Source organism: Equus quagga, chromosome 19, assembly GCF_021613505.1.
Source record: "Equus quagga isolate Etosha38 chromosome 19, UCLA_HA_Equagga_1.0, whole genome shotgun sequence".
NCBI lineage: Eukaryota > Metazoa > Chordata > Mammalia > Perissodactyla > Equidae > Equus > Equus quagga.
The window spans coordinates 29,250,592-29,276,135 of NC_060285.1; the positions used below are offsets into that span (position 1 = coordinate 29,250,592).

At 36.4% G+C, this 25,544-nt stretch overlaps 1 protein-coding gene across 4 annotated transcripts; it reads left to right on the plus strand.

The window, feature by feature from the left end:
- Positions 1-1,282: 1,282 nt before the first annotated feature.
- On the plus strand, positions 1,283-24,912 carry KERA (keratocan). 4 transcript variants are annotated; one of them, XM_046646379.1, is made up of 4 exons: positions 1,283-1,372; positions 17,706-17,756; positions 19,032-19,925; positions 23,897-24,912. In XM_046646379.1, the coding sequence occupies exons 1-4, from the start codon at positions 1,363-1,365 to the stop codon at positions 24,067-24,069; spliced, it is 1,128 nt and encodes a 375-aa protein (XP_046502335.1). In that variant the 5' UTR covers positions 1,283-1,362; the 3' UTR covers positions 24,070-24,912. The 4 variants fall into 4 exon arrangements, with proteins under 4 accessions (XP_046502335.1, XP_046502337.1, XP_046502338.1 ...); XM_046646381.1 differs by lacking the exon at positions 1,283-1,372 and adding an exon at positions 12,561-12,579; XM_046646380.1 differs by lacking the exon at positions 1,283-1,372 and adding an exon at positions 17,433-17,543.
- Positions 24,913-25,544: the final 632 nt, after the last annotated feature.

A 25,544-nucleotide genomic window follows, 5' to 3' on the forward strand; every position in this document is an offset into this window, starting at 1 on the left:
AAACGTGACACAGTTCTAATTGTTCTCAGATAATGTAAAGATTGCACATTTTTGATCAAGATCAACATTATTGACAAAGATAAACTTTGAGTGTCATCTCATGAAAAAACCTACAACAGCCAAGAAATTTGAGTCCTTGTCATCACCTACTCCAAAACATAAAAGAAAGAAGAGTTTGCCTTTTATAATAAACTCCAAAGTTGCTCAATGCAAGCTGCTTTGTTTACTACTCTCTAGCTCTGTCCAACTCATATTTCATGCCCTCGATAACCTCTTCTTGGCTAAAAACAGATTAACCAAAGACAGTATCTGGTGAGGTGTTCCTTAGCAATAATTCTAGCACCACTCCCTTAAAGACCCAGTCTGACGACTCACTGCTCTTAATACATCACACTTTCCCACACCTGTGTCCAAATTGCTTTAGGGGGGCTGCAAATACCATTTGTTCTGTAAAGTCCTTGTTGTCTGCCACCATGAAATCAAATCACTCGCTCTTTCCATGAAAGTCTTCCTTCCCTCTCTCCCTCTCTATTTCTTTCTTTTTTCCTTCATCTGAGCCCTGACATTACAGCTATCGCAAGCCGCACACTCCTTTGTATCTTGCGTTAAGCTTATTTACACACCTCTTAACCACTCATTTAGAGTTCTGTAGAAGAGGAATTTACCTCCATTTATTCAAATGATTACTGAGGATCACACTTTTGCCAAGAAGTGTGCTAGGCTTGGGGGGCAAAAAGTGGCTCCCCACCTGTAACTGAAGTCTGCTGAATGTGCCAAAGCATCTGTTGTACTAGACCAGTTGGGAAAAGAGTAAAGTTTCCTTTTTCTATGCCCAGGGAATAAGTTCATGCTAACAAATAAATTAGGAAAATGAATTAACAGTAAAGACTAATTAATGCCATTTGCACTGACGTTCATAAGTTTCCCAAGAGATAGATGCAATACCTAGAAATAGGGATGCTGTCAACACTAGAACTGACAGTTTGTCTACATCACACCCCACCCAGCCCAAGGGGCTTTTAAAGTGGATTGCTATGATAGATTCCATCTGGGGAAAATGGAAAGAAAATGATGCAGGTTTTTCATTTCAGTCCCTACATTGGCATAGCAGCCAACTGGCAGAGTGTTAATCCAATGTTTCTCCATTTTTATCTCCCTTCTCATAGGCTATGGAAAGTTCTAAATTTTAAAGGGCAACAAGACTATATTTCGGAGGTGACAGAGTGAAATTCTGTGTTGTTCTCTCCACTTCAAGCTGAAGTAACTTCTTAACAATAGATTATGATATAGCTAAAAAACTGCCTGGGTTTGAATACCTCTGCCATCGGTCTTGCTCTCCTAGGAAGTACAAGGGAAAAGAAAATGGTTGAGGGTAAGTATTACAATTTAAGAAAAAAATATAAGTACATTTGCTCAGAGTGTTACGCATGGGCAATCTGAATCGGCATACCCTGGAGACACGATAAAAGTGCAGCTTCCTGGGCTCCATCTCAAACCTACTGAATCAGAATCTCTGAAACTAGGGCTTAGGAACATCACATTTTTGACAAACTCCCTGGATAATTCTAAATTTTAAGAGTCCTTTAGGTAAGAGTATTGAAAGGATAGTGAAAGAATCTAGAAAGAATTTCATTTAAAAATGTGTTTCTTTTTTATCTTTTTGGATTATTTATAGAAGATATTATTTTTAAAATCTGAATTTAGATCATTGTTCTTCTAAGAATTTAGAAATGGGTAGGGAGTATATTTAAAATTACTTTAGGACACTTTCCTTAATATTCGTAGAATGAATATGTTAAAAGCAATGCAATTAGTTGGCCATTAAAGAACTTAAAATCATAAGAATTCACATACTCTTGCATAAAGTTTGTGAATTTCAGCTAAAATCCTAGAAATGAGTGTAGGGAGTGAGTTGTCAACTTATGAGGCCAATAGGTTGGAGGCTTTTTGAGCAGTTGAAAATGAATTTAACAGTGAAAATATTCATTGTCCATTGGCTGAAAATACTATGTGGAATTAAATTGTTTGGCTTGGGAGAAATCTGTGAAATGTATAGTGGATTATGTGGCCAGTTCTTTTTAAATTTCCAATATTTCAAACAAAATCTGTAATTCTCTACCTAAGGGAAAAAATACTTGGTGGCAAGTACTCCTGGCTAAATCACTTTAGATTCCAATAGCTTTGCTTTACTTTACAAGAATTCTTTTCTATAAAATGTGTATGCTTGCTCAATTTTCCCCTTGTTTTTTTTCTCTCTAACAATTCTCTTTATCTAAATACCAAGCAGATGTAAAAATAGCTTTGACTATAACGGAAAATATACAATGGTGAAAATAGGAACAAAATCGTGTCATTTTGGTTATGGATCTCTTTCTAAACAAAATGCTTGAGCTCACTACAAAATTTCAGCTAAATGTGAAGAAAATATTTTGTAGTTTGGGGAGGCAAGCAAAAAGATATCTTGAGAAATTCAATGTCTATCCATCCTTCAGTTAAGGTGTGAAGCTTGATTTCAGTGTGCAAAGACTGTATCAAAGGGCTTCAGATAGAAATTTGATACTGTGCTATCTCATGTGGCCCAAGTGATCATGTGTCCCCAGGCAGAACTGGAAAATGTAAGCTTTTATATAATTTTAATTTCATACTGGTCTTTCCCTTCTGGTTTAGCAAGGTAAATCCATCTTTAGGAATAGCAATGCCTCTCACTCTCTTTCTCTTATACACACGCACACACACACACACACACACAGACTGAAATGTTAAGGATAAAAGAAATAAGATTTTCAGAATCAACAGACAGTTAAAATGATGTGATAGATATCATTCCATGGATCTTCATAGTATAAAACTCAAATAGGAGAAAACACAACTATTCAAATTGGATTTGGGGAAAAGTTTTGGTTATGTGACATTTCACTTACAAAGTCTAAGAACTGTCTCAGGGAAGATTTCTTCCAAGCTCTTTTAACACCGTAGCACACAATTTTTATTTATGCCTGTAATTATTTCAAAATAGTTTGAAATACAAATTATGGCACAGAGACTTTGAGTGGGTTTATTAGAGTGAAAGAGTTTTTGGGAGACTAGATAACTGGCAAATGGATGAGGAAGTAGTTTGACACCTGAGTTCTTAGGGATTCTGGATAGACTATCTCTTCTATATCACTCATATCTTTTATAGCACTTAGCAAGGTATATCATGGCTATGTGTGAATGATTGTTAACTTGAGCGGATATTGATCTAGAACTGAAATACTGTGACATTCCTCTGCTTGAAAACGTGCTCCCATGGCCACACACTGAAAACCTTTCCCCATTATTATTCTCGATTCAAATCTTTCATGCTGTTTTTCTCCACGAAATAACAGCTTATGTTAAGGTCATCAGTTATTGCCATCAAATTCTAAATTAATTGCAAACAAAGTAAGTGACGAAAGACAATGACCATTTCAAAAGCTTTATCTTCCTTAAACTTGCTGAAGCATTGAACACCGATAGGTAATTGGTATTAAAATATCAATAAATTAAAATTCCTTTTTTTCTTGACCCTCACTCACACAAGTTCTTTTTTCTGTTTGTTCTTTGGTTTGTGTAAATACTACTTCATTTGTATTTTCACCGGGAACAAAAAGTTAATTACACTGTATACGAAATTGTAAAAACCAGTTTGATCCTGAGAGGCAAAAAGCAGTGATAAGATATTTTTAAATGTAAAAAAATAGTTAATAACTTTTCCCTCATGCTACTAGCAAGTGTCTTTGAAAAAAAAATTGGATAAAGAACAAAAGGCATCAAACTGAGGCTTTCACAATACATTTGCAATCATTTTATTGCTGCTTCCCTGATTTAGCAGAGAGAGGGCGGAGAAAAGTTGGCTGTATTACCGACAGTGCAGTTTATTTCTTCAGATTCAATAAATGAAATTCACAGTGCTTTCTGGAATCTCCATTACTATACACTGGCACAAACTCAGAATAACAAACACATATTTTATTTGGTTTTACTCGAGAATTACACATCAGAAAAGTAGGTTTGTGTTACACTTCCTCAGCACTTCAGTCGTCGTGGCCTTACTCTAGCATCAAACATCTTTTCTTTATAGTTTCCTAGATAACTTCTCTCTTGATGCCTCAATTAGGAATTATATCCTTTTAATAGAAAAAGAAAAGAAAAAGCATTTTATCCAAAATTATGAATATGGAAAATATGGAAGTGGTCTCTAGCCAGGAACATGCATTACCATTCCAACAAGAAAATGAAAAGAACATTGTTATACAACATCTTAGCCGTTTCTCAAAGAAGATCTCCTAAAGAAAACGTCAGGTTCTCGATCAGAAGTAGCGGACAAGATGTACACATTGTAAAGTTGAATCATAAAAATAAATTGCTGGTTAAAAAAATAAGAAACAATGAGCTGTAACCAGTAACATTTATATAAATTAAAAATGCATTCATACAAAGAATACACATTTTACAGGAACAAATAAAACAAAAAGGTTTGTGTTAGTCATGTTAAAAGTATTGTGCATGAGGAAAGGCACAATAAAGGTGAATGGTAAAAAATACAAAATATCAGTAAAACACAAGAGGCCTTTATGGACAATTAACACAATCATTACATTTGAAGTCTGGCTAAATAAACAAACAGAATGCCAATTTCCTGATTTCATTAAGATGTGTTTGAGGGACATTTCGTGACCCAGTTTTTCATTCCGACTCCAGTTAGATCTCTTGGTTCTAGCATTCTGACTCTCCAATTCCTTCTGACAGGAGTGATATTAAAAGCTAACCTTTGATGATTGCCTATGTTCTAAATATTTTACTTCTTGAATTTTGCCTAATCTTCAGAACCACCAATGAGTTCAGTGTCATCATTGCCTCTCTTTTACTAATGAATAAGATTAGGTGAACCATTGAAAATCACAGCTAATTAGGCATGTGACTTGAGCCCCACCTGGCCACCATACTCCAGCTCCCATTGAAATCTTGGGTATAATTGAAGTCAGTGTTAAAATTTAATTACATACTATCTTTAGTTGTCCTATTAAAAAAACCTAATTTTACTTTCTAAAGAGGCAACTACTATAACGATGTTTCTATTTAAAACTATTTCGTTCCAATAAATTTAAATTTTGAGGAAAATATATGAAAGCCCTATTCAGAGATGATTTTTATTCTAAAAGTTTTAAGAAGTTGAAGTGTTTGGCAAAAAAGGGAAAAATCTATCCATAGGGAAATAATTAACTACAGTATCCAACCCCACAGAGTAGTTATAATCAGTGAAACAAAATTCCTATTGAAATAAAGGATAAATAAGCTAATTATTAATAATACAGAAGAACCTCTTTTTCAGCAGTTTCACTTTCTGTGGTTTTAGTTATCTGTGGTCAACCAAGTTCGGAAAATATTAAATGGAAAATTCCATAAATAAATAATTCATAAATTTTAAATTGCATGCCGTTCTGAGTAGCATGATGAAATCTCGTACTGTCCTGCTCCATTCTGCCCAGAATCATCCCTTTGTCCAGCGTAGCCATGCTACCCACCCATTAGTCACTTAGTAGCCATACCCATCAGATCAACTGTCTTGCGTCACAACCTAGTATCATAGTTCTTGTGTTCAAGTAATCCTTATTTTACTTAATAATGGCCTCCAAAGTGCAAGAGTAATGATACTGGCAATTTGGATATGCGAAAGAGAAGTTATTGTTGTTAATCTCTTACTGTGCCTAATTTATAAATTAAATTTTATCGTAAGTATGTATGTATAGAAAAATCACAGAATATATGTGTAGGGTTGGGTACTATCTGTGGTTTTAGGTATCCACTGGGGGTCTTGAGATATATCTCCCATGGAGAAGGGAGGAGTACTATATTAAATAAGTTTTCTTCATAGCCAATACTCACAGTGGAGAAAAGAGTTAAGAATTAGAGGTTTAAAATTCAAGGGAACAGGGGCTGGCCCCGTGGCTGAGTGGATAAGTTCTCGTGCTCTGCTGCAGGCAGCCCAGTGTTTCATTGATTTGAGTCCTGGGTGCGGACATGGCACTGCTCATTGAGCCATGCTGAGGCGGCATCCCACATGCCACAACTGGAAGGACCCACAAGAAAGAATATACAACTATGTACTGGGGGCTTTTGGGAGAAAAAGGGAAAAAAAAATCTTCAAAAAACAAAATTCAAGGGAACAGGTCACTTAAAATTATTTTATTGGGGAGTTAAAGGTTGACTAAGAGGGCTATGAGAGCTATTGACCAAATTTAATTCCTCTTCCTCATCACACAATCATCTATTGAGCGCCCATGATATGCCAGCACAATGCTAGTCAAGGAAACAAAAAGCAAGAAAAAATTGCCTGGTTTTAAGAGGCTTATACCCTAAAAGACAGATATAGAAACAACCACAGGTTGTTTTAGTTGGAACTGAGTCTATGTTGGTACGGTAGTTTCTTACAGGATCGTGGACTTTTTCTATCGGTGAGGGACAGGAGATATGAATGTCTTCCCAGAGGAAGTAGTGCTGCATTTGAGTGTGTGTTCTATGGACAGACGGGTGGTAAGAATTCTGGTAAAGGAAGCCTCACAAGCAAGGCTTGGACTAAAGATAGACGGTTCAGAAAACTGCAAACTCTGGGTAAGGCTACAGCAGAGTGCCTGTGGCTGCAGGATGGGGGTCTCATTAAGAGACACTCCTTGGGTAAGCAAGGGACAAACCATGGAGAAGACTCTTATGACAGAAAAAGTCTAGTTTATGCTTTTAACTAGGCAATTATATATTCCTAGGCAAAAGACAGTCACTTCTCCATCTGTCCCAGCTCTGAACTCTTTTCCTATATGTAGAGAGCTGCTCTTGATTGTAATCTTAGTGGGGTTCAGTAGCCCTAAGTATCTATTCTGTCTCTATTCTTGTAAAGGCAGGGTGCAGCTTGTGACAGGCTTAGCAGAGTAGATGCTTGTTCTTGCTTGGAATTCATCTGCAATGGCCACCAGTGAAGGCCCCCAGTGAAGACTGTCTGTGGGACCCTCTGGTTCCAGTGATGTTTAGCAGCAAATGCAATGGCTTCCTGGCTAGATTATTTCTATCTATTTTTTTAGGAGTCTCATTATCTTTGGTCTGTTTTCCAAGCTCAGTCTTTCAGCATCTTCTCATTTATGTGCTTCTACCTATCACCTTCAAGGCAACCCTGTTTTTTGGTTAAAACACGCAGAGTTGCTATTTGTTGCTTATAGCTTAGGAGTCTGGCACACAAAGACATCAATAGCAGAAATCCATTATTGACATCAGATTGCTGAGAAATGTGGGGAACTTATGATTGGTTATTTGCTAGCCTAGGTAAAAGGGAGTCAAAACCATGAAATTATTCAGGGAGGAGAGACTGGAAGACAATGACCCACAAAAATGGGACATATCATCTGTAGTTACCTGAAAATGACACATCTCCCGAGGGTGAGGCTTTGAAAGATCATATAGCTATTGTTATAAGAAAGTATGAAGGGCATAAAACAGGATTTAAGGGCAGAGTGGCTGCTTCTAAAAGCCCACAGAACATCTGGAAAAGAAAGAATTGCAGGCTCAACTCCCCAAATTCTCTGCTCAAGTTTAATACTTGAAATATAGATGCTTTATAAAATTATTTTTAAAACATAAAGATGTTATTTCTTTCCATCGCAGGATGAGACAGCTAAAACAAAATGCATTCTGAATGGGAATTAATGCACTATTCATCTTGTTTCTTTCTAAAAAGTTAGAGCATTGATCTGGAAACAAAGAGCCCCCCATGAATTGGAATAGGGATTATACAATAAGATCCAGATGAGTGGGAGTGCCTTTGAACCCCAAGCCCACTGAACCCCCTTTCCTCCCTGATGGAGCCCCACTTTCCTTGACTTGTAAAGCAATTCCTACCTGTTTGAAGATGCTGCTACTTCCTCAACACAGGGCATTAATTTTAAGAGAAATTTCATTCTTTTTGTTAATGCTCCATTCCCCTTAATCTTCAGTAATTCCCCATGTATAATAAAACGTATCAACTGGAAGGTGAAAGCTAGGGATGAAAATATTACTCTAAACAAACTAAAGGAATTTCCTCACTTTGGCCAGCTTGGCTAAACATGAGGGAAGATAGATAGATTCTCAGGGTACTCAATCAAGGAGGGAGAATGATAATATTAGAACAGGCTGAATTTAGTTATATGAGTGTACTTCCAGAGATTTTAGATTCATTACATAAGTGTAAGCAGTTGGGAGTCTGTCTGTTATTTTGCTGAAAAACTTACCACAAAACGGAACTCAGTGGAAGCGTACATTAAATGAAGTTCATTCCTTGGTATATTATGGAGGCACAAATCAAAACTTCTAAAAAATAGAACTCTGTATCTTTTCACAAAATGCAACTCTCATATTCTATGATAAAATGGATTTGTCATGTATAATCCATCCATTCATCTTCATCAAGCATTGAGAAATACATTGGGGATAGGAGTATCAGTATCTTTAAAAAGACTTCAGTGATGCCTGTAGTTTGCTGGTGGAAGGCATAGCAGTGAAATTTGATTCCTTGGTTTCTATGAGCGAGGGCAAATCTGGAGTAGAAAAGATCAAGTAGTGTCTGTTCACTGCCAATGAGTAAAACAGATATATTTTCCATTACTAGACATCGGGATAAACACAAAATTAGAATGGTCTGATCCAAAAAGAACTTAATAATGGCCAATTAAGAATCAGATTTCCAGGAATGAAAGAGATGTGAAGTACTCTGTGAAGCTATTTTATTTTTAAAACAAAAACCCTGCAGAACTGCTCATCAGAGCCTTGGATGAGCCAATATGACAGATAATGCAGAATTTCTGCCTTTTACTGAATTTCTAAATCTTATTTAAATCATGGACCTAAGCTACCAGAATGAAAGAGAGGGTATCTTATCTTCAAAAAGTACTGCACCTTGGGGCCAGCCCAGTGGCACAGCGGTTAAGTCCGCACATTCCACTTCAGTGGCCCAGGCTTCGCCAATTCGGATCCCAGGTGTGGACATGGCACTGCTTGGCAAACCATGCTGTGTCAGGCGTCCCACATATAAAGTAGAGGAAGATGGGCATGGATGTTAGCTCAGGGCCAGTCTTCGTCAGCAAAAAGAGGAGGATTGGCAGCAGTTAGCTCAGGGTTAATCTTCCTCAAAAACAAAAGAAAGAAAGAAAAGTACTGTACCTTGATTGATGTCACAAGTGTGTGCTACTATTTTTTTTTTTTTTTTACCTAGGCTTCCCCTAAAAGAACCAGAGGTCATTACCAGAGTAATGTGCCCCGAGGAAGAAAACATAATTTTGAAACAAAGCTAATTCCTGGGGGCATAGGGCACTTCTGCAGTCCAGTAGTGAGGGTTTTTTGATGTTTCGATGACAAGTGGAGAAGTTTACTTTTATCCAGCCTATATCTTTTGCATATTTATTTCCCAAGTTCTTGGATGTATAGTTGGAACAGATGACCTCAGACACTGACAGTTTTCTCGCACTGGCTCTGTAACCCGTGAAAGAAAGACCATACTGTTTGGAAAGACCAAGCCAAACATTGCAGAGCTCTCCACCCCTACAAAAATATTAAATGAATAACAATACTATTTCAATAAAAGAGTCAGAAATATTAGCGCCACCTTCAATGACTTAAAAGTGCAGGGCTAATGATTCTCAGCACATTCTCATTTAAATCTAGCGTTTAGTGGTGGAAAGATAGTTTTAGAGGACAAAAATGGATTTTCCAAAGTTTAATTAGATGGCAACTACTGTTGTAACGGCTGTTCCATATGTAATCCAAATCATTATAGCTCTTAGTACCTTGTATGAAGCAACTGATCTGAATTATGTCTTTTTCCTCTATTCCAATTAACAAAATTACAAAAGCAGTCTGTTTTCTTTCACCAAACAGGAACAACAATATAATCATGCCCTACTGTTCCGGGATTGTGTTAACTCCTTGGCTTTGTACCACGTTTTAGTCTGCAGAAATACCATCTCACAAAACATCATGGCATACAATCTAGAGGGTAAACTTTATTAGCTAGATACATTGGTTAGACACTTGAATGCCAGAACGTGGAAGGCAAGCATAATGGAAGACCATAGGGTTGCCAAGTCATTGACTTATTACTGGGATTTAGAGGTCTGAGGAAAGTTGGACTACATCTCCAAACTGAAGACAATTTTGTGAACCATGTATCCACTACCACTAACAACATGGATAAGCTCTGAATTTTGAAGGCCAAATATTACTCCACGTGAGTTCAGTACTGAGAAGTGTAAGATAGAGAAATCTTCACAGATAGTTGAGGTCACAGTGATCCTGCTATTTATCACTTAGATTAAATATTATTTAGAGAGTGTAAGACAGGTCAGGTCGTTATAAGGAACATGTAGTAAGCCTTACTAAGAGAATTAAACCCCTAGCTTGCCAAAGCAAGATTATGTTCTATTGAGTAAATAATTATTATCCTTTTGAGAAACTAAACCCAAGGAGAGGCTGAACAACAATTTGACATTTGCTGCCCATGAACTCAGTATTGTCTGATTTATCTAGCCTAATCTGAATTGCCCAACAGTGCTTATTTAGCAAGTACATGATACAAATGGGAATGGGTTCAAATAGGTCCTAGTCCTGTGGCATAGCACTGCTGTCCCTCCCTTCAGTCACACTTATGATCTCACAAGGGCTTTCTCTATGACCAGCTGACTGAGAAGAGTATAAATACAATCAAACTATAATTGATGCTATATGATATGAGGGAGCCAACTGAGAGTGGACTGCTGCAACAATATAGCTCTGATGGGCAAGACCTGGAAGGGCAGTTTGATAAGAAGCTAAGGATAACAAGCATACAGAATTATGATTCAATGAATCTCCTCAAGATTACCAGAGACATTATGAATCTGGTAGTATTTTCTCAGCATTCTGACGAAATGTTGTCATGGAGGAGACCTCTTCCGAAGTGCTACAGAGATGAGCTTTAAGCTAATTGGCTTTCAGACCGCTCACCTCCTGTTATCTTAGCATTCTCTGAAGGCCAGTGGTGCTAAAGTTAACTTGGTAGAAACAGAAAGGGCTTAAAAGCTGGAAGAAAGTGACTCTAGAGCAGAGTGGCTCTGGGTAGTTGGTAACAGAGCTCACCCAAGAATCTCAGAGCTGTTTTTATTTTTATTTTTTGATGAGATAATGAAAGTCTTCTGGTAGTCTTGGAGCAACGGGTACCAGAGAGAGTCATAGGTATCAAAGTTGAATCAAAACATAAATCGCTTATAAGTGACAGGGTTTATTGCTAGTTTCAGTTCAGTTTTGGACAACATAGCCTCAGGATGCACCAGGTGCAAAGGCTAAACTATGAATAGAAGGTTATTTGCTATCTATTCACAAGAGAAAAACCTGCGTGCTAGCAGTATTGATAAAAAATCATAGCTATGAAAATACACTGACTAAGCATTGACTTTTTCAATTTATACCCAACACACACACACGTGTCTGTACATACGCATATGTTTAAATATATATATGTGGAGAGAGAGGGAAAGAATACCAGGTCATTAGCCAACAAGTGCTATCGATTCTCATGGGTCTTCCAATAAGATTATTAGTGCTTTCTTCTTAAGCATCAAAGTTCAGCAAAGCATCATTACATATGTGAGGAAAACCTCCAATATGAAACACCTCTAATAGCCCAAATCAAACCAGGAAAAAAGAAATCAAAGAAAATAAAATTATTGCAGGGAGCAAAAATAACTCACAATACTACAAAGATCTTATAGTTTTTCATCTCCTTTTGAATGCAATAAGAGAAGTTAGCAGTTACATAAAACAAAAGAATGCTTTAGAAAAGGAACAACCAGAGGACAGATTCCCAAAGTGAATATATGATATATGATATAGAAATGTTAAAGGTCAGGAGAGAAAATTAAGGAAATCTGTCAGAAAGCATAAAAATGTTTTGAGGGGGGAAGTAGAAAAGAAGAGCTAAGAGAATTAGACAGCCTCACCAGGGGGTGCCCTATCGAAGATTCACAAAAAGAGGAAGTAGAAAAAATTGACTGAATACATGGACATCAAGTTCCAGATTGAAAGGACTTGTGGGGTACCTGGTGGGTGAGTCAAATACATCTCTATGTTGTAAAAGTTCAGAAACTTAAGATCAAAAGGAAATCCCAAAAGTTTTCAGAGAGCAAAAAGAAAAGGTCACATTCTGAAAACTGAAAATCACGATTTTATCATGCTTTTTAATTTCAACTCCAAAAGCAACAAGACAATCGCTTATTCAAATACCTTCAAAATTTGAAAGGAACATTATTTCAGATTAGAATTCTATCCAGTCAAAGTATCAGTTAAGTGGGTGGGCTGAATGAACACATTTTTATACATGTGAGTTCACACACAAAAAAGTATCTCAGATGCACAGGAAGTGATCCAAGGCTGCACTCTGCCAAGACTGTGGAGTTAACCAAGAAAGAACAGAACACAAGATCCAGGAAGTAACAAGGGATCTAGCACAGGAGATGAGCAAAAGAAGTCCAGGACACGACAATCCCAGAGGCTCAGAGAACAAAGGTTGTATTATCCGTAATATACTTTAAAAGATAGTACTTCAGCAGAGACAGTGCGATTTTTGTGTGTTTTAATTTACATCTTAGTAAACTTAGTTAATGCTGAAAGAAACATAATGAAGATTCAGCACGAATTTTTTTAGTGCCTGTTGCAAATAATTGCCTCTTAGGTAAGATACAACTGTGCTTACTTTCATCAAACATAACACCTCTGTGTAGGTTGAAAAGGAGGAATCCTGTAGCCGTCATTAACTATCAGACAACTGAAATGTGTCACAAAAAACCTGAAGATTATAGTCTGCCAGATTTGCTTAGGTTGGCTTGCAACAGCAAGCAAACTAGATTGAAGCAGGAGAATATAGAATTTCAGGGAAAATACCTCCCAGGAGAAAAAAGTGTACCTAATATGTCTAATTTTACTTGTCAACAATTTTATCACGTCCTAAGTGCTTTAGAAAATTAACTCATTTAATTTTTACAACAGCCCTATGAGGGGGTATTATTGCTATTACTGTTATTATTATTCTCATTATTATTATCCTTAATTTACAGGTGAGGAGACTAAGGCAAAGATAAATAATTGTTCAAGGTCTCACAGTTAGTAAATGGCAGAAATTTACTCAAACCCAAGCAAATCTGGCTTTTAACCAGCACACTCTGTTGCCCCTACTCACTGAGTGCAATAAGTTTTTCAAAGTAATTTTACAATTCTGTTTGAGATTTTAGAACATATTAGTGAAATAGTTGTATATGTATATAGAACATACTACATATAGTTACATTATATGATTATAGCAAATAAACGTGGTACAACGAAGGAATTAAAATAATTTTGCAATGATTATTTTAGCAGTAAATAATATTTATACTGCATAATTTAACTTTTTTCACTATGAAATTGTATGCAGACAATATTTACTTAATCAAAGTTGGTGATATTCATGTATTAGGAGTTACTGAAGGGAATCATGGCTTCAGGTGGGGTAAGGAGTGGGACTGGGAAAATGTGCTCAATCCTTATCTGACAAGAAAATACTTGATGTTTAAAATTAAGAAGTCAAACAAGAGAATACAAACAAGACTATTAAAGTAAATACTAAAGGAAATCCATGATAAAGTTGAAAGTAATGGCCTCTTGGGAATAGGACTTATGTTGTGTGTGGGGTTGGGGATTGTTATCTTCATTATCAGTTTTGTAGTAGTTTTGACCTTTAAAATGTATCATTACTAATACAGTAATTAATGTTATTATAATAATATTTAATATATTAAATGTATTATTTTGACAAAGTTTTTCAATAATATATGTATATGCTTATGTGTCAGTTATATACTTTAGTGGATTTCTTTCATATTTTTAAATTTTTTGACAGAGTTTAGTCACACAAAGCTAAAATCAATCTATTAAGAGAAAATTATTTCTCCTAGCAAAAGTCCAGTCAACTGTACGAAAACAAAGCTCCTGGGATCACAGAAGTAGTCCAACATTGCTAACATAGATGTGGAGACACACACGCCAACAAAGTTGAAATCCTGCTAGAGTTTCACATCTTTTATACCCTCACACATTGCCTTCTCTTTTAAAATGTCAATGGTTTTCAGGAAAGCCGAGATGCCGACTGTCACACTTTCTGCTGAAAGAAATTTCTGGGCCTCATTCTCCTCATAGGTAAAAGGAAGGAGTTTGAAGAGACGATTTGTGAGCTCTCCTTGAGCTTTAGCTTTTTTCTCTATGAAATTTTCCTACACTCATCTGACATGTTCACCTTCTTCGTCTCATGTAATTTTCAAACACCACTTTGTAGTAGTCACAGCAGATGCAGTATGGGTAGACATAGGCGTATAGTGGTTAAATAGCCTGTGCGCACTCAAACAACTGGTAAGTTGCAAAAGGAAAACTGTTCTTTCATTTTACTTTATATTATTTTTACCATATATATAAGGCTCTCCAATAGGTTTCTATTTACATAGTTTATCTGATAAAAAAACTCATGGCCATCAAAGAGGTACATCTGCCTTGTGTATTTATTTGTTCATTCACTCAATCAGAAAATATTTACTAAATACCTACTATGTCCAAAGCCCCATGGGCTTCTAAAATATCAACCTGTCATTAGAGAGACAATGCCAAATCCACATCACTACACCTTAGGCTTCTGCTGTCTCTCTTAGCAGAGTCAGATCAGACTGGGCAGAATCTTTCATTAATTCTTGAAACGACTAACATGACTCAGACATTCTCACAACCTTCTTAATTTAATTTACTGAACTTGCACTTAAGCAATTCCAATAAAGGGTTTAAGTCCTCGTCCTCCAGGCATCACTCATCAAACGAGGGTAGATTGGATCGTTACAGGAAAAATCAAGATATAGACAGACAGAGATTATACCAACAGTGGAAAACAACGATACCAAATCTAGCAAGCATGGTAGATGTTCATTTTTATTTATATCACGTCTTTCAGGATCCTTAAAATGCGATTGCTATCATATGCTCACAAAATGAGAGGGAAGAGTTAAGAATGATTTCCAGATTTCTGGTTTAGGAGACTGAATAAGATGATGGTGTCACTTGAAAGTATAAAATGACGAGAACAGTTAGAAGTACAGAGAGAGAGTGAGTTTCATTTTAGGTATATGTCTTTGAGGCATGCAACAGGAAATTTCTACAAAGTAGGAATATACACACACCGGAGTCCAGGTTTTCTTCCAGAGGCTGGGCTGGAGAGACAGACTCAGGAGTCATCATCCCAGAGGAGTGGTTAAAACCTCAGTCTCTCACAGGACCTGTGCATAGAGCGAGAACAACACAGAACACAGGACAGAATCTCAAAGGGCTCTAAAGGTTAAAAGCATTTTTTAAAAGATGTTGGAGGAAACAGAGAGCTTCAGGATATAGACAGAAAGAAGTCAATAGAAAAGGGGAGGCAAAAACTAGGAGAGAATCATGTCAGAGAAACTAAGAGAAACATTTAAGAAAAAGGATAGGTCAGAATTGTCAAAAGACAAGTCAAGTGAGCTAAACACTAAAAGACTTCAATAGATTAGTAAATGCGACAATGATTGCTGAGTCTTGTCAGAGCAATTTTAGGAAGGTGGAGGGATCAGAAGCCATATTTTGGTGGGTGGATCATGGGCGGAATGGCGAACAGGAGATGAAGACTTGAGGTGGCCAGGGTACTGCTCTGATGTTCCCACAATGAACACGTAGCAACATTTGTGTAATAGAATTAAGAAATGACTGAAATAAGTGGCTAAAAAAAGAAAATTAAGAAATAGGAGAGTAGCTGAAGGGAGCCACACAGATTTGAAGATCATCTGTTGTTTATATCCTGAGTGTTTAGAAAAAGAAGAGAAAACAAAAAAATGCAGAAGAGAGAGATCATTGTTGTGAGAAAGCAAACAACACTTGCTTTTTTTCTTAAACTATGATATGAGTGTTCCTGTAAAGCTACTAAGGGATCATATCTAAATCAGCTCCTGGTCTATAAAAGCCAGCCAGTGGCGTAGCAGTTAAATTCATGTGTTTCACTGCAGCAGCCCAGGGTTCCCTGGTTCAGATTCCTGGCGCAGGCCTAGCACTGCTTATCAAGCCATGATGTGGCAGCCGTCCCACATATAAAATAGAGGAAGATAGGCACAGACATTAGCTCAGGGCCAATCTTCCTCAGCAAAAAAGGGAGGATTGGAGGCAGATGTTAGCTCAGGGCTAATCTTCCTCAAAATAAAACAAAATAAAAATATAAAAGCTCTCTTAAACGCAAATGAATTTTCGAGTTGAGAGTGTAACGACAATATCCAGTGCCCCCTCCTCTTCCCTCTGTTCTATCTTTGGTAATGCTTCTTCTTTTTTTCTTTTTTAACATCATGCCCATCTTCCTCTACTTTATATGTGGGACACCTACCACAGCATGGCGTGCCAAGCAGTGCCGTGTCTGCACCCGGGATCCGAACTGGCAAAGCCCAGGCCCTAAAGTGGAACATGCGCACTTAACCTCTGCACCACCGGGCCTGCCCCTTGGTAATACTTCTGTGAGCACTGTTCAACGAGTCATATCAATTAAACTTCTTGATCCCAGAATAAGACAGATTTTGAAAAACAAAATGATTACAATCAATCAACAGAATAATGTCTGAAAGTGAGATTATTTTTACATCTTTACTCAAAAGGCACAATAATTACTTTTTCAAATATAAGACGTAGAAGACACATTATCTTAGACTTATATGTTAAAGTAAAAAAATTAGCAGTGCAACAGAATGCCTTGTAATGGACTAAATGCAAAACATCTGTTATAATGAGAAAAAAAATCTCATTTTAATAACTACTTGGAATAAAGCTCCCAGTCAAAAATAGAGGCACAAAAATCAATTTTGTTAAAAAAAAGCGTAACACCATATTTAGTGCCAACATAAGGTATAGCTTCCCAGATTTCATTTTTAAATTCTTCAAATATATTTTTCAATCTCTTTTCCCCTTAATCAAATACATTATATCTAAATAGAATTCTGGCATCTGTTTTATATGAGAAATGAACTAAATATTTCCCTATAAACAGAGGACATTGACCTTTATTTCTTTGTATTCAATTTTTTAAAAACAGATCATCTGGAGTAAAACACTTTAAAATCTTTTTTTTTATATACTTGAAATCAAAACCACCTTCAGCTTCCTTCTGGTAGATGAGTTTTAGGTATCAGTACATTAGAACATTTTTGGAACTGTGAATTCAGAGTGAAAATTGCCCTGAACTTTTGCTATAGGTTTTTGAGATTAAGTCAATTTCCTGTGTTGGGCTGCCTAGGTACTGAGATGCTGTGGTTGTTGGAGGAGTTAAAGTTGGAACCACGGATGCATTTATATTAGGGTGGATTCATAAAAATACGACAGTGGAGCCTGGGACAATCCATTACTGTGATTGAGCAGGGACCAATAGAAAGGGAGGAAGAAGATCCAAGAAGATTGAGGTAAGCGGTCTTCTGAAGCCCTGTCAAAGTGGAAACAATAGATCAAAAGGTGCTCATGGTGACTGGGCAGAGTAGGTTTTATTTTTTCTCATACACAGGAGGCTTGACAGCATAATCGCATTAGTCAAACTGTTTTTTTTTTTTTTCTTAACCGATTTTTAGCAAACTTCAGATCCAGATACAGGACTCAACGGTATATTCCTGGACAGCAAGGTAAACTATTTTGCACTTTTAAAAACTCTTAAAGTTAAGATTGCAAAGTTCTGATTCATCAGAGGCAGGGTTACAGCTTCAATAGCTAAAGCAAATCCCTATTCTGAAAAAAAGAATGTTTTAACGTGTCTCAATTGGAAGGTGACCAGAGCAGAATTCTGCAATCGTAGGAAATTTGACAGCTTGCGGAAACAGCTCTGCACTTGTCATTTCCCTCAATTTAGCGGCACAATTGAAAGATCAGCATTTCATAAATGACACTAATTTGATCGTTTTCTAAGGGATCAGTAAAATTTATTCCGTCTTTATTATCTAGTGGTTGAACTAAATGTACATTGATCAGAAAGCTGCTGTTATATATATGTATTTTCTTTCCTGTTAGAATAGTTCATTGTACCTGTAACCTTGTTGATTCAATGGGGAGGGTTTATGTCTTATACGTATCGTGTATCAGCAAGTTTAACCTGTTCTTTCTTAGCAGCCATACTGAAAATATGGAGCTCTACTTGTATCCTAAACGTGTTGCTTCTTATCAACCATAGAAATGCCATAGTTGAATATATTACCTACCTAATTGTGATACATACTTATATATAGAGAGAGTTTATAATCTAAATTTCTTGGCTGAATAACTTTATTGTGTACCTATAATATTAGAAGTCTTTCCCTATATCCCCAAATAAAACTTACCTGAGAAGCTGAGCAACAGAGAAAGAGATTAATCACACACTTTTCTTCAGATCTTAGAACCTTCCTTCACAACAAACTGCTAAAATGTTCTTTGATCTCTCTGTTTCTTTGGCTCTAGGACCAAAGAGCCTGGGAAATCTCATCCAGATGGTTTGCTCATTTAGGAGTAAAAGTAAAAGCATATGCCTACTTCTTAGGAACAACACAGACTCTCCGTTTGAGTTATTAAAAGATCACTTTTTTGTACTCTTGCATTCAACTCTGAGTTTCAGTTAACGTCCTTGCATTAAATTGCTTGAAATGGAAAAGCACTTAGAGCTCCTAAAATTTGCTTTCCATTTCTCAGTTTTCATTGTGATTGGGTTAAAACCAGAAAGCTACACGTTGGTGAGTCAGTTTCAGTGTTTGCAAAATGCTTTGCTATAGAGATTACTAAATAGATGTGTATTAACTGATATCTATGAATAAAATTTTAACGTTTTTACCTTCCTTCCAAAAAAGTAATGTTTACTAACCATTTTGGTGCATACAATTATCTAAAGGTCAAGATCTCCAAACATTTAACAATTGTATCCTTTATTCTAGGTACTATAATGGCAACCACAATCCGTTTCATCATCTGGGTATTATTCATAACAGATACTGCATGGACTCGAAGTGTGAGACAGGTCTATGAGGTAAATGAGCCAGAGGATTGGACTATGCATGACTTCGATTGTCCCAGAGAGTGTTTCTGCCCCCCCAGTTTCCCTACTGCTTTATACTGTGAAAATCGAGGTCTCAAAGAAATCCCTGCTATTCCTTCAAGGATCTGGTATCTTTATCTTGAGAACAACCTGATAGAAACCATTCCTGAGAAGCCATTCGAGAATGCCACCCAGCTGAGATGGATAAATTTAAACAAGAACAAAATCACCAACTATGGAATTGAAAAAGGAGCCCTGAGCCAACTAAAGAAGCTGCTTTTCTTATTTCTGGAAGATAATGAGCTAGAGGAGGTACCTTCTCCATTGCCAAGAAGTTTAGAACAATTACAATTAGCTAGAAACAAGGTGTCCAGAATTCCTCAAGGGACCTTCAGCAATCTAGAGAATCTGACCCTTCTTGACCTGCAGCACAATAAATTATTAGACAATGCCTTTCAAAGAGACACCTTTAAGGGACTCAAGAACCTCATGCAGCTAAATATGGCCAAAAATGCCCTGAGGAACATGCCACCAAGATTACCAGCCAATACAATGCAACTATATTTAGACAACAATTCTATTGAAGGAATACCAGAGAATTATTTTAATGTGATTCCTAAAGTGGCCTTCCTGAGGCTAAACCACAACAAATTATCAGATGCAGGCCTCCCTTCAAGTGGTTTTAATGTGTCATCAATTCTAGATCTTCAACTGTCGCACAATCAGCTCACAAAGGTTCCCCGAATCAGTGCTCATCTGCAGCATCTTCACCTTGATCATAACAAAATTAAAAGTAAGTAACCATCAGTGTGTGTCTTTAACTAAAATGCGCATGGGCATTAAATTTACTCTATCTCTTCTTTGAAAGTAGCAATGGTGTTGGTTTTTTACCCCCAACTAATGTGCCCTTAGATGTGTTTTAGTTTATTTTCGATTTTCAGCATTGTTTTGTCTATTCACAGATAGTATTAATGAACCAAAAAGTTCAAATTGTCACTTGCTGATTAAAAAGTGGACTTTAATAATCTGCAGAAGGCTATTTCCTATTGGAGAAATTAAATGTCTCTATTTCCTTTTACTCCAAGGATATTCCAATATTTCTGAGTCACTAGGTAGATATATTTAACAAAGTGTACCAGGTACAAACAACCTCATGAATAGTAATAGAAGGAATATGATTTAGGAGGTATCAGGAAGGCACCTCTGTCCTAAAAACTGTAGGACAGCTGATGCCCAAGACCAGCCTCATTGGAGTCTCTGCTTTAGATCAGTGGGTTTCTCCAACTTCGGAGTGCATAGATTGATTGGTGACACCACCCCAGAGTTTCTAATTGAGTAGGACTGGATGGGGCCTGAGACTTTTCATTTCTAACAAGTTCCCAGGTGATGCTGAGACTGCTGCTCTGGGGACCATGCATTTGGGAACCAATACTGTAGTTTCAGGCTTTACTCAATTGAAATGGAAACAAATGCCCCTGGAGGTTGGCAACTCCTTAGGACTAATGGCAATCAACAAGGTAGAATACCTGCTCCATTTGGAAACTAACTTTGATAAGGGAGAGACAGATGAGTGCAAAGTGCATTGGAGGCAGAGGTACCAGCAAGAAAATTAGTGGGTACAGAAAGAAGAGGGTGGAGACATTCAAAGCAAACTTGGTATCTTCACAACTGAGACCAGGCTGAACCTGGTGTAGAAGTGGACAATATCTTGGTCCAGCCACAGGGGTATTGCTACCAGCCTGGCATCTATCCATGCATCCTTGACACCAGCACAAGCCCTTTAGGAGTATAATCTTGAGGATACTCCTCCTGAATAACCCTATAAAATACATTCCTAAAGTGAGAATCAGTCAGATGGTTTGTAGGAAAATAACACACATAATTGTCAGAAGGTTGTGCTGCCCAGTTATTACTCACTAAAGTTTCATTTAAGCAAATAATCACATAAACATCCTGTTTATAACAATAGCCTATTTTCCCACTGAGTACTCTTCAGTTATTCAAGGTACTTTTTGGTTTTTCTAACAGCCTACTTGAGCATAAAGTCCAAGAACTAACAAGGAGGCTGCTGCCACAGCAATTACTTTTCCACGGTGATGAGACATCTTGTTTAATCCTGTTGTCAAAAGCAAAAGATGCAGCAGAAAAAAAATGATAATAGCTGAATCTGTTTCACTGAAACAAATAGTACAACAACCAATATTGACCCAAACATATGCAATATTTTTCCTGATGAAAGTTCTGTGCTTTAACAGGTACATTCCTTATCTGGGAACAAAAGCCTCATGGACATTTGATGTGGGAAGTTAATTTAAAGGAATTCCACATAGATCCCTGTTTGAGAATTAGGGATTCCCCTGAGAATTTGAGAATAAGTGTGTTTAAGAGTGAGGTAGCAAAATTCAAAACACATTTGGGCACATATGCTGGACACTTAAATTCTGATACAAGGTACACAATAAAACTATTCTTCCTCTACTCACATTTTAGAGTTTTCAAAGTGTTTCCTCATATATTTCTATTTTTTAATTGTTTTTATATCTTAGTGTGCATCAGAGTCACCTGGAAGGCTTGTAAAACATAGGATGCTGGGACCTACTTCCAGAGTTCTGACACAGCAGGTCCAGGGTGAGCCTAATAATTTAGTTCCCAGCTAGTATTGATGCTGCCGGTCAAGGGACCAGACTTTGAGAACCACTAATTAATCCTCACAAGCACCTTGTGTGCTATTATTAGGGATTTCTGAAGGAAGAGAAACTGAGGCTCAAGTAGGTGAGGATATTTGCCTGAGGACAAAGAGTAAATGTAATAGCCCAGACCTCAGCCCAGCCATTCTCATTTTAAATGTTTTTTTTCCCACTCAGAAAGTATAATCATAGCACATTATTCTTCAATCCCCACAATGCAAGACTTTAGAAAACATTTTATCAGTAGAGGTACGCTAAGATAATAATATTAGAATAATTTTAATAGCAACAACATCAACAAAGAAAGATTGATTTGTTTGGTTCTTAATGTAGATACCAAGCACGGTCATTTCTATCTTCCAAAAATATAAATGTAAAATAAAAATTTTCCTGGCTAGAATTATTGGCTCACCATTATATCACGCTGTGTTATAATAACCGTTAAAATACTTAGTTCTTCTGGCCACATAATCTATTCTACTTGTTAATAAAGTGGTCTCCAAAAAACATACATTTTATATGAAGAGTTCTCAGAATTTACTGGACTGTGAACTTTTCTTATGAAAAATGATGGAAATATTTATTTCTTCTGAACAACTTAAGGGACTTTAAATTTGGCAAAAATGCTATCTATTCAAATAAGTCGCTTCTTGGTGCTCTTTAAGAAACACCAGAGTTAATTCGTGAAAATATAATTAAATAGAACACTTGTTTCTCATATTTCATTTATTGAGACATGCATTGATTATGGGGCATGAGGGTGATAACAATAATGAGATAGCACATCGAAAGGGAAATGACCTCTCCAGTAGACATGGGACCCAGTAGGAAAAGGACCAGGCTGGGACTCAGTCTGCCACTTGCCTGTTGAAATACCTTGTGTGCATTGCCTTACCTCTCTGGACCACTATTCCTGCAATGCTCAGGTTGAGAGAAAAAGAGGGTGTATGATGATAAAGTGATAATATATGTGGAGAAAAATAACTTGATGAGAACAAAACTGCTATATAAATATGAATTATTATTTTTAGCTGGTTGTATTCACAAAATGGCATAAGATCAGAGCAAAGCAACTTCTCAGTAAGCACAAAATCCTTCAATACAACATAAATCCGTATGCATCAATCGGACACAAAGGAAGGCCATTGCCAAAGTTAGGTGGGTCTTATCTTCTAAGGAAAGATCTCTTGCTCAAAACATCTTCAAAATGAGATTTAAAGGCACTATGCAGATTCATGGTTGAGATCAGCTAATACACATCTTTCTTTGAGTTTTGCTAGTTTAACAGGCCTTCTCTCCTGAATGCTCCTAAATCTCAGTATAGTCATGCATGCCAAGGGCTCTCATCCAAGGCAGGTGCATGATTTCTCACATCCTAACCATGTGAAAAGGCTGATGGGATGTTTCCTGGCTTGAATTCTTTGTAATTCAATTCTTGGCAAATGTTTCCTTTCCAATTAAACACACTCATGGATGGAGATTCAAGGTTGTTTTCTAACTATTATATATGCAAACTTATGTTAAATGTACTTTTTAAAAAACTATCATCATACACTATTAATGTGAAATTTGCATTTTAAGGTAATTTTCAAGCACTTTCTCTAGTGATAGACTGAGTTTCCACCTACACATCCACCTATCCATCCACCTACCCATTCTTTCAGTACCAGATCTGAACTGCTGTCTCCACCTCTAATACCCTAAGTACTACCTGTCTCACCCTATAGTAATCTAAGCATGGCTTATCTCACCTGCAAGCTTAGAAGACAAGTGATATCTCTTATTCACCTTTGTTTCCGCCACAGCTTTTAGTGATATGTCCTTTCTAGTGCTCTGTTCTAAATATCACTGAATTTGGAGTGAGATAACTATACACATGCTGCACATATCTTCAGGGTTACTCTTATAAAACAGATATTCACAATCCCCAACTTACACAAAAATAGTTCATGTCTCTGCCACTTTCATAGATCAGGCCACTAGGCCCTTCATTGGACCATTGCAATACTTCTTGGTCTCCCCATGCCTAGTGTCTTGTGTTCCAATTCATTCATTCATGCTTTCTTTGTCTCTGTAGATGTGAATGTCTCCGTAATATGTCCTACCACTACTACACTGCCTGCAGAGCAAGACATCTTCAGTTATGGACCTCATCTTCGCTATCTCCGTCTGGATGGAAATGAAATCAAACCACCAATCCCAATGGATTTAATGACCTGCTTCAGGCTCCTTCAAGCTGTCGTTATTTAAACACATCTTCAACAATCTAAAATTGGTTTAATGAGCTAATATTTCAGACATGAAATTTGGTTACCATTCATAAGTTTAAGTCAAAAACCACATTTCCAATTGTTCTTGGTCATCACTTTCATTTGTGCAGCTTAGTTTTTCTATCCAAAGATGCTTCCGCCACTTATATGTAGCATAGCCTGCTTTTCTTTAATTAATAAAACAGACACAGAGTTAAGATAGTTTATCAACTCAAAGATAGTTTTTTTGGTCTCTTTCACAGCTTACTAATACCAAATAAAGGAACTGCATTGTTATGCGATAGAAAACACGTATTTGTTTATGTTCAAAATTACTTATGCATATACTATATTTACAGTATAAATACAGTAATCTAATAGGAGGCAGTAAGATCTGAAGAAAATGAAAAAATGAGATATTTCTTTACCATAATTATAAAGAAATTATTAAATTCAGATTGCTAAGTAGCTTTTGTAGGTATAAGTTTGCTATTTAGTTCAAGAACGGATATGAAATGCATCAAATACTTTATAACAATAGAGTTCTAGTCATTTAATACCAAATAACAGAGCAACAGTCAGTTTTAGATCATTACTATTTCCTACAGCTGCTGTTCCTAGATATAGTGCAATGTACTCTAGCAACTAAACATCTTAAGTTTCACATTTATTATAACATATTTCTAACAGAATCTTAGTGTTTTAACACTTGAAATACACTTGAATTGCAAATTATTCAGCTCTTATATTTGCCAATGTTTTTTGGATTTTTTAAATAAAAAGAGTGAATGCTTTCTAATAAAACAGAAGTAGAATATTTATTTCTAATGCATTATTCGCAAGTTTCGTTAATAACATATTTTAATAAAAAGTGTTATTGTAACAGTTATGTCCATTTTTCTGACTTGAATATATGCACATATGTTTTCCCCTTACCTTATTTTTCCTTTCTTTCCAGTAAATATAAGAAAAAAATTATACTCTAATCAATTAACATAATACACCTGTTTCTCATGAGTTAGAAAGATAACCCAGGATTTCATTAAGTAACGAAGTGTGGTTTACTTTAGACTTCTGATTTTGTAAGACATATGCTATAAACAATAAATATTCCATAAAGATTAACACATAACTTCATATATTTTTTCCAGATAGTATTCCAAAAAACTTTATAAAATTTGATATATTTTCCTAGCACAAGATCATATAAATTTGTGAAACACTAGATTAAAGAAAGTCCAACATGATACTTTACTCCAAACCTTCTTAGAAACTTAATATGTTATTCTATAATGTGTATTCCCAAGAAGAGAATATAATGTGTGGTGTTGCTTACCTATTTTCACACCAAAGCTTATTTGTGGGTGGGAGGGAAAAACCAGTGAATGTGCTTTGAGTATAACTTTAAAAATGTTGGCTGAAGGCAAGAAATAAAATTACTATCATGTAAAAAAATTATATCATATATAATTATGT